The sequence below is a fragment of the Caretta caretta genome, chromosome 1, assembly GCF_965140235.1.
Source record: "Caretta caretta isolate rCarCar2 chromosome 1, rCarCar1.hap1, whole genome shotgun sequence".
Classification (NCBI taxonomy): Eukaryota; Metazoa; Chordata; order Testudines; family Cheloniidae; genus Caretta; species Caretta caretta.
In genome coordinates, this window is record NC_134206.1 from 14248306 (window position 1) to 14264733 (window position 16428).

The window sequence follows — 16428 nt, forward strand, 5'->3', positions numbered from 1 at the left end:
ACTCTTGGTAAATTGTTCCAGTGCTATATCCACTGGATAACTTACATCTTTTTTCCAGTCTGAATTTGTCTAGCTTTAGTTTCCAGCCATTGGACCATGTTATACTTTTCTCTGCTAGACTGTAGAGCCCATTATTAAATATTTGTTCCCCATGTAGATGCTTAGACTGTTACCTCTTAATCTACTCTTTGTTAAGATAAACAGATTGAGCTCCTTGAGTCTCACTATAAGGCATTTTTTCTAATCCTTTAATCATTCTCATGGCTCTTCTATGAACCCTCTCCCATTTATCAACACCCTTCTTGAATTGTGGGCACCGGACCTGGACACAGGATTCCAGCAGTGGTCTCACCAGTGCCAAATACAGAGGTAAAATAACCCCTCTGCTCCTACTTGAGATTCCCCTGTTTATGCATCCCAAGATCACATTAGCTCTTCACCACCGTGTCATTGCTAATGCCGTGTTTGGCTCCCCACATCCAGCAACGTTATTCTTCCACACATCCATCGTTGCCATTCTGGCTGTAGCAACCTGAGAAGATCAGGGCAAACCTGCGCCTACCATGACACACAGACTTCTTTGACCACCCAAGAGCATGCTTGTGGTTGAGGCACCTGTTGTGGGCTTATTTGCCCTGCCCAGATTTCCCTGCAATGTCGATGTGGCATGAAGAATGGTCTGCAGCTGGCAACAGAAACCAGTCTGTTATAACTGACCTGACCCTGTGGGTACCTGACTTTGATTTACTACCATGCTCATGGGTCCTTCTGAACCGATTTTTGAATGGACCTGGGTCAACTTGCAAGCCAGCCTCCTCTCCTGAGGCCAACGAGAGGACCATGTGGCTGTGGTGTGGCCAAAGACCGACAACGTCTCCCATCTCTCGTGACTGCTTTTGGACCAGATTGGATGGTGGTCAGAGGGCTCTGCGCTCCGCTGAGGAGGCTGCTGCAAATTGGGTTGGCAAGGTCTGCCCCCGATAAGAACGACCACAGTGTGTGTCACACCGAGAGGTCACATTCCGCTGATTATCCACCGAACCCCCCCAAATCTTTTTTGGAGTTGCTGCTTCTCAGGACAGTCCCCCATCCTGTAAGGATGGCTGACATTCTTTGAGACTTTTCTTTCTCCTCCTTCTCCACCTTCTGCCTCTACAAGCGAGATCCCTATGTCAAGCACTACATCAGTGCGTGGTGGTGGTATTTGTCATTTACACTAAGCTGTCTCAGAGCCCCCAGTTCTGAGGTGATGGTGGTGGCTCTCCCCTTGATGGTGTGGGGCCTCTCTGTCTTCCAGGAGGGCACATCAACAGCAGCGATGTTTGGGTGCTGAGCTCCCAGCTGAATGTCTGGATCAAAGTTGCCTGTCTGCACAAGGGCAGATGGAGGCACAAAATGGCGACTCTTCAGGGCAAGGTACGTACTTCATTCCCCTCAGTCTGCAGTTTAAAGTTATAGACTGTCGACCAAACCTATTACCTGAGGTTTCAGCATAGGTGCCAACTTCTGCTGGCGCCAGCGGGTGCTTGATCCCCTTTGCCCCCAGCCCTACCCCTGCCCTGCCCCCATTCCAACCCCTTCCCCGAAGTCTCTGCCCCCTCCCTGCCCCTATTCGACTCCCTCCTCAAATCTCTGCCCCAGCCCTGCCTCTTCCCTGCTGCATTCCCGCTCCTCTCCCTCCCTCCCCCCAAAACAGCTGTTTTGCGGCAGCATGCACTGGGAGGTAGGCAGAGGAGTGGGGACGCGGCGCACTCAGGGGAGGAGGCGGAGGTGAGCCGGGGTGGGGGAGCTTGGCTGCCGGTGGGTGCAGAGCACCCACTAATTTTTCCCTGTGGGTGCTCCAGCCCCAGAGCGCCCATGAAGTCAATGCCTATGGGCTTCGGCACTTATTCCTCCTCCCATGGTAACAGCAGATAATATAGGAACATGTGACAGATCCCATAGGAACAGGTCCCATCGGAAGAAGATCTAAAGGAATACAGGAGAGCTGGCAGCATAGGCACCGACTCCATGAATGCTCTGGGGCCGGAACACCCATGGGAAAAAGAAAGTAGGTGCTCAGCACCCACTGGCGGCCCTGCTGATCAGCTCCTCCCCTTCCCCCGAGCACCTCCCGCCTGCTGTGGATCAGCTGTTCAGCGGCATGCAGGAGGCGCCAGGGATGAGGGTGGGACAAGCTTGGGGGAGGGGGCGGAATGGGGCAGGAAAAGGCGGAGCAGGGGCGGGAAGAGGTGGGGCGGGGATTGAGACCCCCGGGGAAATGAGGAAGCTGGCGCCTGTGTCTGGCAGTCTTTCAAGGAGACCATTTTAAAGGCGGGGAGGGGAAGACAGGAAGAATAAGATGATGACAATACGGCTCCAAGAGGAGCTCTTCAGTTACCAGAGAGTCAACACAAAGTACAGTAGTAACATGGACAAATTGCTAAGGAGGAGTGCAAAAGAAAAGCATGAACATTTAGGGACAGAATCGGACAGGCGAAAGTACACTGAGAGTTTCACCTAGAAAGGGACATAAAAGGAAATAAGAAGTAGTTACTTAAAGCTTCAGTCTTCACTAATAAGGTTAATGGTGACCAGATACTCCACACAATTAATATTGACAACCGGGGGAAGGAACTCAAGCCAAATAGGAAAGAACAGTTTAACAAATATTTAGATAAATGAATGTATTCAAGTTGACAGGACCTGATGAAATTCATTCTCGGGTGATTCAGGAACCAGCTAAAGCAATCGTGTAACCATTAGCAATTATCTTTGAGAATTCATGGAGGCCGGGTGAGGTCCCAGCAGATTGGAGAAGGACAAACATGGAAGGTATCTTTAAAAGGGGGAACAAAGAGGGACCAAAGGAATTATAGACGAGTCATCCTAACAGAGACACCTAGAAAGGCACTGGAACAAATTATTAAACAATCAATTTGTAAGCACCTAGAGGATAATAGGGTTATAAGAAATGGCCAGCATGGATTTCTCAAGAATAAATCATGCCAAACCAACCTAATTTCCTTCTTTGACAGGGTTAGTGGTCTAGCGGATAGGGGGGAAGCAGTAAAATATACGAATGGCCATACTGAGTCAGATCAATAGCCCATCAGTGGCCAATGCCAGGTGCCCCAGAGGGAATGAACAGAACAGGTAATCATCAAGTGATCGATCCCTTGTTGCCCATTCCCAGCTTCTGACAGTTGGAGGTTTAGGGACGCCTGGAACATGAGGTTGTCTCTCTGATCCTCTTGGCTAATAGCTGTTGATGGACCTGTCCTCCACTAGATGTGATAGCTTGATTTTTGTAAGGCTTTTGACACAGTGCCATATGCTGGTTTCATAAACCAACTACAAAATGTGATTGAGATTAAATTACTATAAGGTGGGTGCACAACTGGTTGAAAGACCGTACTCAGAGTAGTTACTAATGGCTCACTGTCAAACTGAGAGGAGGTATCTACTGGGGTCCTGCAGGGCTCAGTCTTGGGTCCAGTACTAGTCAATATTTTCATGAATGACTTGGATAATGGAGTCGGGGAGAGTATGCTTACAGAGTTTGTAGGTGACACCAGGCCAGCAGGGGTCGCAAGCGCTTTGGAAGACAGGATTAGAATTTAAAATGATTTTGACAAACTGGAGAATTGGTCTGAAATCAACAAGATGAAATTCAATAAAGATGCATGTAAAGTACTTCACTTAAGAAGGACAAATCAAATGCACCACTACAAAGTGGGTGATAACTGGTTAGGTAGCGACAGAGCTGAAAAGGATCTGGGCATTATAGTGAATCGCAAAATAAATGAGTGAACAATGTGGTGCAGTTGGAAAAAAGGCTAATCTCATTCTGGGGTGTATTAACAGGAGTTTCGGATGTAAGACATGGGAAGTAATTATCCCACTCTACTTGGCACTGGTGAGGCCTCAGCTGGAGTGTCTAATTCTTGGTGCCACACTTTGGGAAAGATATGGATAAATTGGGGAGTTCAGAGGAGAACAACAAAAATGATAAAAAGTTTGGAAAACCTGTTCTACGAGGAAAGGTTTTTTTTTTTAAAAAAGGGCATGTTTAGTCTTGAGAAAGGAAGACCAAGGGGGGAACCTGATAAATCTTCAACCATGCTAAGGGCTGTTATAAATAGGATGGTGATCACTCCACTTCCGCTGATGGCAGGACAAGAAGTAAGGGGCTTAATCTGGAGCAAGGGAGATTTAGATTAGATATTAGGAAACTCTTTTCTAACTATGTGGGTAGTTAAACTCTGGATTAGGCTTCTAAGGGAGGCTGTGAAATCCACATCTTTGGAGGTGTTTAAGAACAGGTTGGACAAACACCTGTCAGGGATGGTCTAGGTTTACTTGGGTCTGCCTCAGTGCAAGGGGCTGGACTAGGCAACCTCTCAAGATCCCTTCCAGCCCTACATTTCTCTGATTCTATGTGATAGCAGTAGTCACTTCTGTCTCTGCGAGAATACAACTGGGCTGTATGAATCATTCACTCCTGGCTATTTTGATATAGGAGTAATTTTGCTTCGATTGAAGCCAATGACAAAAATCTCAGTGTTTGATCAGGTGCCTAGTGTTGCTGAAATGGCCTACTATAAAATCTGATACTTGTGACAATAAAATATATAATTGAAGGGTACAGAGCTTTGTGGTTAGAAAGCTGGACTCGATCTTTGTGTGCAAAACATGCAGCCCAGAGGTTTTAAAATGGGGCATCCTGTTGCTTACCTTGTGGAGTTCAAGGTGTGGGTTTCTTCTCTGTCTTGGTGCCCCTCAGTCACACAGTAACAGGGCAGGTCACCTCCTGTGTGTCTCCTTGTGGCCAGAGATGATGCTGAAGCACCTTGCCTCAGTTTCCCCTCTTCTTCAGAGCTCCAGATATAAATTCTTCTCCAGCTCATCAATGCCCCTCCTGGGAGCTGGATTTATTAAATTAACAAAAATTCCAAATCAAAGTGCTCAAAGCCCCATCCAGTCCTTGCTCCCAGTCTTCCCACTCAGGGGTGTCCCTTTGCCTTAAAGACTGAGGATTCTCTGCTGGAGCCTGCTTACACCCAGCAGCTGTTGTCCTCTGTTTTGATCTCCCTGAGCAACTCCCTTTCCAGGAAGCTTCTTGCTGCCCTTTATAGGGCAATCCCCTAATCCTTGCCCAAGTGTGCCTCAGAAGTAACTAGCATTGGGTGATCCCAGGCCTCTATGGGCAAGCTGCTCTGTTATACACACCTTCCTGTTAATAGTTCACTCTGCATTCTAACCGTTTGTCTCTTTTCCATGCCCCAAGGCAGCTTTTGCACATGCCCCTGTGGGATTGTTATGCCCAGTACCAGGTGTCAGATTCTATATCCCGGTGCTCCTCGCTCCCAGTATGATTTCTGCCGACTGACTCTGCTCCTTCCATGGCAGATCTACGCAGTGGGGGGGTTTGACGGCTTTTACCGCCTGGCCAGCGTGGAATGCTACGATACATTCTCCAACAGCTGGTCGGCCGTCACCCCTTTGCTGGAAGCAGTGAGCTCGGCGGCTGTGGTCCCCTGTCTGAACAAGCTCTACGTGATTGGGGGTGCTGTGGATGACAGCGCAAACACAGACAAGGTACCGTGGTGCCAGGGCACGGCGAGGATAAAGGGAACCCTCAGCAAGTTTACTTTGGTTGAGACGTCTTGTAAACAAGGAGCCCGAGGGTGTGATTCCTTTTTTTTCAGGTGCTTCCTCAATGCCCTCTTCTCCAGCTGTGATGTTGCCTGGGTAGTTTGCCTGACCCGTTTGTGGTTGTAGTAGGGGAGAGCTGTCTAGTGGTTAGAGCAGAGGACTGGACGTCAAGTCTCCTGGGTTTCATTCCTTGCCTATTGTGTGACCTTGGGCAAATCACTCACTTTTTGTTCATCAGTTTCCCTAGCTGTAACAAGGCAATAATATTGACTATGCCTACCTCATTATTATTAATATTGTTGTTTGGATTGCAGTAGTTTCTAGGACCCCTAGTCATGGACCAAGACCCCATTGTGCCAGGTGCTGTACAAATACCGAAATGACAGTCCCTGCCCCCTCCACCCCCCCCCCCCCGAAACATTTACAATACAGGTTACGCCTTATGGGGGGCTATCTCACAAGCTGGCGCTTTAAGGGGAGTTGGAACCAGCCTCACCTGTGGCTGATGAGCTGTTTCCCAGCTGAGACTCATCCAGTCATTATCGAAGCCTGCAAGTGGCTAAGCTGGAAAGGAGAGCTTCAGAAGGGAAATGGGCTTCTGTGGCAGGCCCTGGAGCTGGGGGGAGATGTGCAAGGGGAGAGATCTCTGGGCCTCTGTAGAAGACCCTGGGTCAGGGGGAAGGCTAGTTTTATATGGGGATCTGAGGTTGAACTGTTGGATTGTGTCTGAAGAATAAACTGTGCCCTGAAGGATGCAGTTGCCTGTGGTGTTAGTCCTCTTGGGGAAGGGGCAGGCCAGGCTCGGGCTCAGGGACTGTTTAATTGCAGTGTAGATGTTTTGGCTCAGGCTGCAGCCCAGGCTGTAGGACTCTGTGAGGTTGGAGGGTCCCAGAGCTCGGGCTGTAGCCCAAGCCCCTGTACACTGCAGTTAAACAGCCCAAGCCCTGCAACCCCGAGGCAGCTGGCACGGGCCAGCTGTGGGTGTCTAACTGCAGTATAGACCTACCCTCAGTGGCAGACAGCAGCCTATGGGCATGTTTCAGATGATCACACAGCTTGGGGATTATCCGACTGGGGAAGGCCTCCATGCACCAGATATGCTGCTACAGGACTCGCTAGTTAATAGTCATCATTATATTAATAAGAAATACTCAGCACTTTTTATCTTCAGTTCACTTCACAGACGTGGAACTAGCCAGAGGCGCACACGCCCCTGCAGGAGGCAGGCATTATCCCCATTTTACAGACTGGGGAATTGCGAGGCAGAGGCCTACGTTTTCAAACGTCCACTGGCTTTGGGTATTTTATTTTTCAGGGGGCCAACTTGACACTTACAGGCCTGATTTGTTTTCCAGAAGTGCTGAGGGCTCACAGCTCCCCTTGAATTCTTTTGGAGGTGCAGATGCTCTGTACTTCTGAAAATCGGGCCCCTTAAGGCATCTGGTTGGGCCCCCAAAAATTAGTGGATACTTCTGAAAAAGCTGAAGTCTAAGGGCCACATTTTTAAAGGTATGTAGGCACATAAGTCCCATTGGTTTCATTGGGAGTTAGGCACCTCAGTACCTTTACAAATCTGGGCCTAAGTGACTTGCCTGAAGTCACACAGTGAATCAGTGTAAGAGCTAAGAACAGAAACCAGGTGTCCTGACTCCCAAGTCCTGTTGTCTGTTCACAGGACCATGCTCCTTCTCCCATTCATTCATTTTATGATAGATCCACAGCAATGTGTTGGCTCAAAGGGACTGTGCCATCGATGTGCGTTGGGTTCAAAGGCATAGGTGCTGATTCGGTGAGTGCTTCGGGGCTGAAGCATCCAGAGAAAAAAAAATTGTGGCTTCTCAGCACCCACCAGCCACAGCTGTTTGGCAGCACCGCTGATCAGCTGATAGGCGGTGACACCAAACAGCTGTTTGGTGGCTCAGGGAGAGGTTTGGGGGAGGGCGGAGACCAGTGAGCGGGGGAATTTGGGAGGAGGCAGGAAGAGCAAGAGCAAGGGCAAGGCCTTGGGGGAAGGGGCAGAGTGGAGGCGGGAAAGGAGGAGCAAAGGAGGGGTCTTGGGGGGGAGGGAGTGGGGTGTCAGGGCAGAGCAGAGGTGGAGCACCCCTGGGAAAAGTAAAAATTGGTGCCTATGGTGTTAGGTTTTAGTTACTGGGATTTTGCCTGAGCAGGGACACCACGAGAATCTGTGTTTCAATAGCTGATTTCCTGTTTCTCCTCCCAGGTCCAGTGCTATAATCCTGAGGAGAACAAATGGACATTCCTGTCTCCCACTCCCTTCTATCAGAGGTGCATTAATGCTGTCTCCTTGGACAACATGATTTACGTTGTGGGTGGACTCCTGAGTAAAATCTTCAGCTACGATCCCAGGAAAGACACCTGGAGAGAAGTGGCCACTCTCCCAGGACCTCTGGTAAGGAGAAATCTCTAGAGCAGGGATCGGTAACCTTTGGCACGCGGCCCATCAGGGAAATCCGCTGGCGGGCTGGGACAGTTTGTTTACTTTGCAGCTTCTGCAGATTCGGCCGATCGCAGCTCCCACTGGCCGCGGTTCGCCGTTCCAGGCCAACGGGGGCTGCGGGAAGAGAGTGGCCCGGCCTGAGTGGCTTTCCCTGATGGGCGGCATGCCAAAGGTTGCCAATCCCTGCTCTAGAATATCCTCTGTGCACATTAGAATCTTTGCAGAAGTTTAAAGGCAAGGTGCTAAGAGCTCTGACCCTTATCCAGTAAAAGCACTTAAGTACATGCTTAAATCCCAGCATGTAAATAGTCACTGCTCCACCCCAGAGCTGGCTGAAATTTTCTGGCAATGTATATTTTTTTTAATGAAAAATGGCTTTTTCATCTAAAATGAAAATGGTAAACATTTTCTGATTTTCAAATGGCAGAAAGGGAAACTGAATTTTGTTTTTGGTATAACTGTTGCAGTAAAAAAAATTGGTTTTTGAAAAGACAAAAATTCAGATCTTTTTTTTCATTTAGGAAAAAAGAAAAACCTGAAAATTTTTCATTTAATTAAAAAAAAAAAGTCAGATTTCTTATTGTTGAAAATGCGGTAAGGAATTTAAAAAATATGTATTTCTATTTAAACAAACCAAAACCCTGTTGACTTTTTTCAATCAGCTCTACTCAGCAGCTTGCATGATTAAGCCTGAAGTGCAGTGAATTTCACGCGGAGGTGACGAACTGCCTTGTTGTGCTTCTTGTGAGCATCTGCTAGTTCTGAGAAGCACAGTATAGAACAGAAAAGATCACATCACTCGGTTCAGGCAGGATCTCCCTTGTTTGTCTCTAGATGTCTATAAAAATCCACAAGCATCGCCCAGAAACAGCCCTTCTGACACCCAGGGGCTCACAACATCCAGGCCCCAGACCTCTTGTCTTCTGCTTACCGTTCTTTCCCTCCCTGCTAGATGCATGATCTCGCAGATACACAGGTCCAAGCGGAGTCAGTTGAGACTAGAGCATGATCCGCACTTCGTTCCTTGTTAAACCTCCCCTTTGAACCCTGTTGTACAAAGCTGGAAGAGGTACCCTCACCTCTCCATCCTTTCCTCCCCTCTGCCCGCAGGAGAGCTGTGGGGTGACGGTGTGTGGTGGGAAGATCTACATCCTGGGTGGCCGGGATGAGAATGGGGAAGGCACGGACAAAGCTTTCACCTTTGACCCAGCGACGGGGAACGTGGCTCAGCAACCCCCGCTGCAACGCTGCACCAGTTACCACGGCTGCGTTACCGTTCTCCAACGTGTGAGCAGATGACCCTGTCGCTTCCTTCCCCTCCCCAGGAAGAATCCCCCTGGAGAAGGCAGTTACCCTCAGTGCCAAAAAATGACCCTCTGTCCTGTTCATTATTGTTATGTGCCAGTCTGTGTGGAAGAGCAACGTCAGGTGACCAATGCAGGCAGGAAGGAAGGTGGGGGTCAGGGGAGTCACGACTGCAAATATTAAGTAATTGCTTTCATTGTTTTGGTGGAGATGAATGCTGCTTTGTGCTGGGGGAGCAGGGATGTGGGCAGTACGTAACATACGGGGCAGGGAATACTGCGCTAAGACCGTGCCCTCCAGTAGGTCTCAAGTAAAGCTCGTCAGCAATTTTCTGACAAAACATTTTCTTTTCTTTTTTTTGGTCAGAACCAAAACCGTTGGCAAAATGGCATCTGATTCGACAGACTCTGAAAACTTTTGCTTTAAAAAAAGGAAAGTTCCAGTTGTTCAAGACTAAGTGAATTTTTGCTTGTAAATTTCAGTCAATTTACACCCACACCCACATACACGGAAAAAAGGTCGCATTCTGCACAAAACCCTTTGAAATTATAGAAACAGTTAAAATGATTTGAACTGATTTTATTTTATTATTATTATTTTTCAATTTGTGGAAATTTTTCAGATTTTTTGCCTTTTTTTAATCCCAATTTGGGATGGGGGAAAACATTTCAAAATGTCAAAACTTCTCAAGTGTCTGAAAGGTATCTGATTCTATGTAATGACCTTTAATCAGCTCAGCCCTACCAGGTATCTGCTTAAGACAAGAAAGGTTTCACTATAGATTCCAGTTCCCCAGTTCATTACAACCTGAGGCCTTGATCCTGCAGAGATGTCTGTACATGCATCCCAGTGGGAAGGTTAAGATTCTGTCATGGGTATTTTTAGTAAAAGTCAGGGACAGGTCATGGACAATAAACAAAAATTCACGGAAGCCTGTGACCTATCCCTGATTTTTCCTAAAAACACTTGGACGAGAGGGGGGACAAACAGAGTGCTGCTGGGGCTTGCAGCTACTCAGCCTCACTGCGTCTGTGGCAGGGGCTGACCCACAAGGGCTGATCCAACTCCGGCTGCTGCTCTGGCGGGCCAGGGACCGCTGCTTAGCTGTTCCGGCAGCCCCTGGGGCTGACCACCAGCCCACTGTTCCAGTTGCCCCGGAATCCATGACCTCCATGATGGAATTGTATCCTTACCCCTTGGTCAAGGTGTGTTATGTCTCCCTCTCTTCCCAATCTACAGAGGGTATGAGTGCATTACAGTCCTGGCTAGCAAGCCTGGCTCTTAGCTCAAGCTGTAGAGATTTGTGCTTTTAGCTATGGAGGGCTTTGGTTCCATTCCTTGAGCCAGCCAAGAGAGCAGCCATTTAGAAACTCCAAGGTACTTGGTGTCACATGACCTAAACCCACTTCCAGCATCCCCCTGATTGAGTTTGAAGGCCCCTATGTAAGGAGGCCATAAATGGACCACATAATTGTTCAGAGGTAGGTTCCCTTTAATAGTGACAGGCAACTGGATCACAGTTTTCAGCTGTTTGTAATATTGGGCTGGAAATCTTGTGGGCATAGGATCTTTAGTGAGTTTCTCTAGCTTCTCACTCCAGAGCTAGAAGCTTGAAAACCTTCTTTTTTTTTTAACATTTCAGAACCTCAGAGACCATCTATGTATTGAAGGCTCAGGGGGTACTTATTGTTCCTGAACCATCTCTTCTGTCCCTACCCTTCAAATCCCCAAAAGCTCAGTGTCTTCAAAAACAATGTAACTTGGGATGAGATAAAATATTTGAAGAGTCCTTAACCATTCCTGCCCCCTCACAATGATGATTAAAATCCTTCTGCAGACCTTTATTTGTTTTAATTTGACAAAGTTGATGTTTATTCCTTAGGCGCTGTGTGAGAAATATCTGACTTGCTCGAGTGCTAGGTAAATACTAAGTCATGTCAGTGCCCTTACAAGATTTACTGTGATACAATAAAATGGGCCCATAGGCTTTTTCTAGCTCTGGAAAGGACTCCTTTGCTCTGCTCTGCTCCCCCCACACCCTCAAACTTTCCATTGGTGCTGAACATCAAGGAAAAAGGCACAATCTCATTATTCCCATTAGTCGTCATCCTACCAAGGAGAGATTCTGCATCTTCATTTCATCAGCTTGGAACTGAGTGGTCCAATAGCAGGTAGGTGGAAATGGGCTTGTTAATTTTTGGTACTATTTGCCCTTTCCTTCCCATTCTTGTAGTGCCCTCGCCTGCACAATTACTTCTGTGGTCTCCAGTGACTATGAAGCCTGAAGACAGCTTTTAAAGTGGAGGAATGTGTTGCTGGGCTGGCAAGGTAGAGGTTAAGTCCCCTGGTTCTGTACAGAACAGGTACAGCATGGGCAGTGGCAGGGCAAGCTTCCTCTCCAATGTTGTGGTGGTTTTGTATTACAGTAGCACCTAGAGTCTTAAGATCAGGGCCCTATTGTGCTAAATGCTGCATAATGTAGGAAGAGACAGTTCCTGTCCCAGAGAGCTTCCAAACATTCTCCCCATTTTACTGATGAGAAACTGAGGCACAGAGTAAGTGACTTGCCCAGGATCACACAGGGAAACTGTGGCAGAGATGTGGGAATTGAACCCTCTTCTCCTGTATCCTAACCTGGCATCTTAACCATCAGGCCAGCCTTCCTTTTACATTGTGGCTGAACCAGGAACTGTGCCTTGGAGGGCATCTCGTGGGAGTAAGAGTGTAGTTTGTTCTACATGCTTGTTCAGCGCTGCCTGCTGGCATCCCCAACGAGGTGTGTGATGTAAACGCCTATGAACCAGGCCTGAGATTGCTAATCCGCTTCACACAGGTCATAGCAGGAAGACAAAGCTCAATGATCCCAAGACCTTTGAAGGGAGGGGAGGTGGTGGATGACTTGCTTCCAGATGACTGCGAAAAAGCAGTTTCTTTGCCCACAAAGTTAGTGCCAGGGTGGGTGTGTTGGCGTTTTGATTAAAACGAAGGCTGGACAGTGCCAGAAGGTCTAAAATCCTGTCCCTGATGAGTGTACTTGAATTCCATGTCCTTCCATTTTACTGTAGCCTTAATTTTCTCTCCCCTACCCAGCTGAGTGACTGATTAAATTTAGAGGCACTGCTTGCTTCTGTGCTAGTCTTTGTTCCTTGAGCCTGTTTTGTCACTGCCAAAAAGAGAGGTATTTTTACAGCAGGTTGACCCATGCACGCTATCCTAGTGGAGACAAGGCTCGGTAGTTTTTACCACCAGGTAGCTAGGGTAAAGTCAGCCTCGGATGGGGGTACAGTGCTGACCTTGCCTAGCCTGAATGAGCTAGCTCTGATCGTCCGCTGCTCACAGAGGTCACATGTTCTGTTAAAGTCCTACATTTCTTCCCCTCCCTCACCCTGACTGTTTCCCCCAGTCATCGGTGTGTGGTGGCTCTGAGGAGGTGTTCAGATACTTCTAGATACTTCTAGCTTCTTCTAGGACCCTCATTGCAGAATTGTTTACCTGGATTTGCTTTGTCAAATTTCTCCACTCTTTTCATTGTGCCCATTAGCTGACCTCGTAACCTTTCCTCCTGAGAAAAACGAGGCCTCGGTAGCCTTTCTTCACTAAGGTTTTTTTAATAATCAAGGTGTAAGCGGGGGAATAGTCCTGCTATTGAGGGAACTTCCCTGGCTTCTGCACTAGCCCGGTGAAGTGGGCTAGCGAAAGGATCTGAGTCCTCGCTCCCACTTCCTTTACCCAGTGGCCTCCCTGCCTTCGAGGACTCCCCTTCCACTCTCCTGTCTGGCAGAGTCCTCGTAACCCCAACAAGGCTGGGCCCAGGATTCCTGGGGGGCTTGACCCCCAACCCTGCTGCGGTCACCTAGGACAGGGGCTAGGGTGTCCCCACTCCGGGGTACTCTCTCTGCACTGGGCACTTCTCTGACCCACTGACTATTACATACAAGTTAAAGCAAATTCAAGTTATTTAATCAACAATTACTTTTAAAAAGAATAAGGAAAAATGGGAAAGGTTAAAGGAAACACATCACCCCGCTCTGTGGCAGGGAACATCACGAACAGTGTCTCTGGAGCATCAGGGCAGTTCACAGTCTGTTCCTTGTAAGTCCCAGGCCTCCTGCTCAGGCCCTGGCTGTGCTGCAGGGATGCTGTGGGTTGGACACTCGCTCTGGTGGTGGTCTCAGGCTCTAAGTGGTAGGACCCTTCTTCCCAGTGTTGCCCCCGCCCTGTCGGGGTTATGATCCACGCCTGGCCTGCAGAGCCTCTTGGCTGAGGTGTCTCCCTGTGCTGGGGCCGCTGCCCAGGGTCCCCCTCGGTCTCCCCAGCTGCTCACCGCACCCAGCTCCAGACTGCTCCAGCCCCAGCTCCACCACTCGGTCTCTGCACTGCTGCTGCTCTGCCTCCAGCTCCCTGGGCTGCTTCTCTGGTCCCTCTGGCTCTGGTTGCTGCAGCTCTGCTCCCAGGACAGGTCTGCTCTGCAGGCTGCTTCTGTGACTCTGCTCCCAGCACTGACCTGCTTCCTGGGCTGCTTTCCTGGCCCCTCTGGCTCTGGTTGCTGCAGCTCTGCTCCCAGGATGGGGTCTGCTCTCTCTGGATCTGGCACAGCTCTGCTCCCCAGCTCAGCTTGGGCCCCTGCTTTCTCCTCAGCTTGGCCCCCACTCTGTCTGACCCAGGCAAATCCAGCTCACACAGAGGATGTGACTTCCCTGGCCTCCTGACTCCCTGATTAGCCTGCCTGCCCTGTCATTCAGGCTGACCTGGAGCATTGGCCTCTCCCCATTGTTCCTGTGGACTATCAGTCTCAGGGTCCTGATTCCCCATCGACCCTTCCCCCTTTTTAGTACTGGGAGCTAGCAACTAAAACACCCCCGCTGAATGTTAGTAAGGGGGGCACAGTCCCCTTACAAAGATTAGCTGTAAACCACGGCAGCCACGCCTCTCTGGTGAGGGAAGCTAAGCCAGCTGAAAAGTCTTCAAATCAGTCTTATTAGAAATGGGAAAGACTGATTCGGTGTAAATTGTTTCGGTTCTTGCCTGACCTGAGTGCAAGGGAAGCATGTTCTCTCTTGCTTCTGTACAATCAGTGACTCTTGAGGGAAAGAATAGAGGCCCTATCATTGGAGTCTCATCCACAGTCTCCACGACTGGTCTATTTTCACAATAGAATTTTCTGCATTGCTTGTCTACACACGCATTGTACCTTTCTAACTATTTCAGTATAGCCAATGTGACGCATCCCCTTTCGCGTGGATGCAATTATACCGGCATGCTGATACCAGGATAGCTTATTGCTGAAGGAAAGAGGAGTAAGTTATACTGGTATAAGGCACCTTTTATACTGACATAACTGCATCCCCCCAAGAGTTGTACTGGTAGAACTATTCCCGTAGGAAGTCGCACCCCTAACTGAAATAGTTAAATCAGGACAAAATTCATGTATGGACTGGGTCTGCGGCTATGTCTACACTACCTTACTGAGGTACAGCTGTGCTGCTGTAAGGTCTCGCGTGTAGCCACTTTATGCCGGCAGGAAAGAGCTCTTCCATCGGCATAATTAAACCACCCCTAACGAGTGGCAGTAGCTAAGTCGGCAGGAGAGCATCTCCCACCTACGAGGTGCCATCCACACTGGTGCGTCAGTCAGTGAAACTTTTGTCAGTCGGGGGTGTGGTTTTTTCACACCCCTGACCGACAAAAGTTTTACTGATAAAAGTGCTAATGTAGACATAGCCTTAGTCCGTTGTGTAGATTTTAAGACTAGAAGGGACCGTTATGATCATATAGCCTCCTGCATAACAGACCGTAGAATTTCTCCCATCTGATCACATGACTCCTATTTCTGCCTCTTTGTATCTTAAACAACCCACTTCCCTCCTTAGTGTTAAGCCCCCTTCTAATACATATGGGCTGCTGTCCTCTTCTCTGTTTCCACCTCCCACCCCATTGTCATTTGGCCAGGAGGTACAGTTTTAATTCTGTGATCCTTTCCTCATGAATCAATCCCTCCAGCCTTCCCAGTGTTTCGGTTGCTCATATGCAAAGCAACCTTTACACTTAACAAAGGAGTGAAAACTGCCCTGTGTATGCATGTGCGTGCAAGCTGCCCTGTGTGTGTGTGTGTGTGAGAGAGAGAGAGAGACCCCACAAGGGGCTACTGGGCACTGAAGATCATGGAAATGAAGAGTGCTCAGCACCTTGCATCATCGGACTCTACAAGGGGGATGGTTCTGACCCCACATTCTTATCATTGGCTACGGTTCTCTTCAATACAGGACTACAGTTTTGCAAACCGCCTACTAGTTTCTTGTTAAGAATTTACATGCAAGACTTTTGTGTTTTGACGCTCGTAAAGAGTCTTCATACCAAGGCTCATGCTGGCTGCTCCACATCGTGTCTCACCCTGGAACAACAATATCCAAAAGGGAATCATGGTCTTCTAAACAAGGTCTCACCAGTGTCTTGTAAAGTAACTTCATCCCTCACTTTGATTCTTACTCTCACCTGATGTGTTCTGCAAGTTCCTCATTCTACTTTACTCTTCAGCTCAGTAGAAATACACACCAGGAAGGGTAGCTTTTGTGTAAAACATTCAGTGCAGCATCATCCCCTCCTCCCCCCATGGCTTGTTTCATGTGTGTTATGGTGCTGTAGATGTAACATGGTGGTGTAGTTGAAGCCAGAGGGTGCTAAGGTAAGATGTTCTCAGTCTGATATTGGTACATATTGTTGTACAACAGAAACTTGCCTGAATTTTGTAATGCCGTGAGCACTGTCAATGCTGCCATTGTTTAAACTTCTTTCCTTTTTTAGAAATAAATGTTTGCATTAACTTTTAATTTTCCTTGAAGGTATTTTTGATTGTTTTCCTGTTCTGGTGACCACCCCTTTGCTGAAGGTCAAGCATATATTGGTGGAGCAGCACATGAGTGTGTTGAGAGTAGCATTCCCTGCTCTGGTGTAGAGACTTCAAAGCCAGGTTCTGATCTGATTCTGGTGTAAGAGTCAGAATCCGGCCCCATAGGGGATGTCTACACTGC

At 48.3% G+C, this 16428-nt stretch overlaps 1 protein-coding gene across 1 annotated transcript in view; it reads left to right on the forward strand.

Moving 5' to 3' along the window:
* Positions 1-16227, forward strand: part of KLHL35 (kelch like family member 35) — a 31162-nt gene extending 14935 nt beyond the window's left edge. Inside the window, exons 4-7 of the mRNA XM_048839804.2 lie at positions 1298-1416; positions 5392-5580; positions 7859-8047; positions 9206-16227. Of these exons, the coding sequence (XP_048695761.1) occupies positions 1298-1416; positions 5392-5580; positions 7859-8047; positions 9206-9394 (686 nt within the window). The 3' untranslated portion in view covers positions 9395-16227. The remainder of the gene's footprint in view (positions 1-1297; positions 1417-5391; positions 5581-7858; positions 8048-9205) is intronic.
* The last annotated feature ends 201 nt before the right edge of the window (positions 16228-16428 follow it).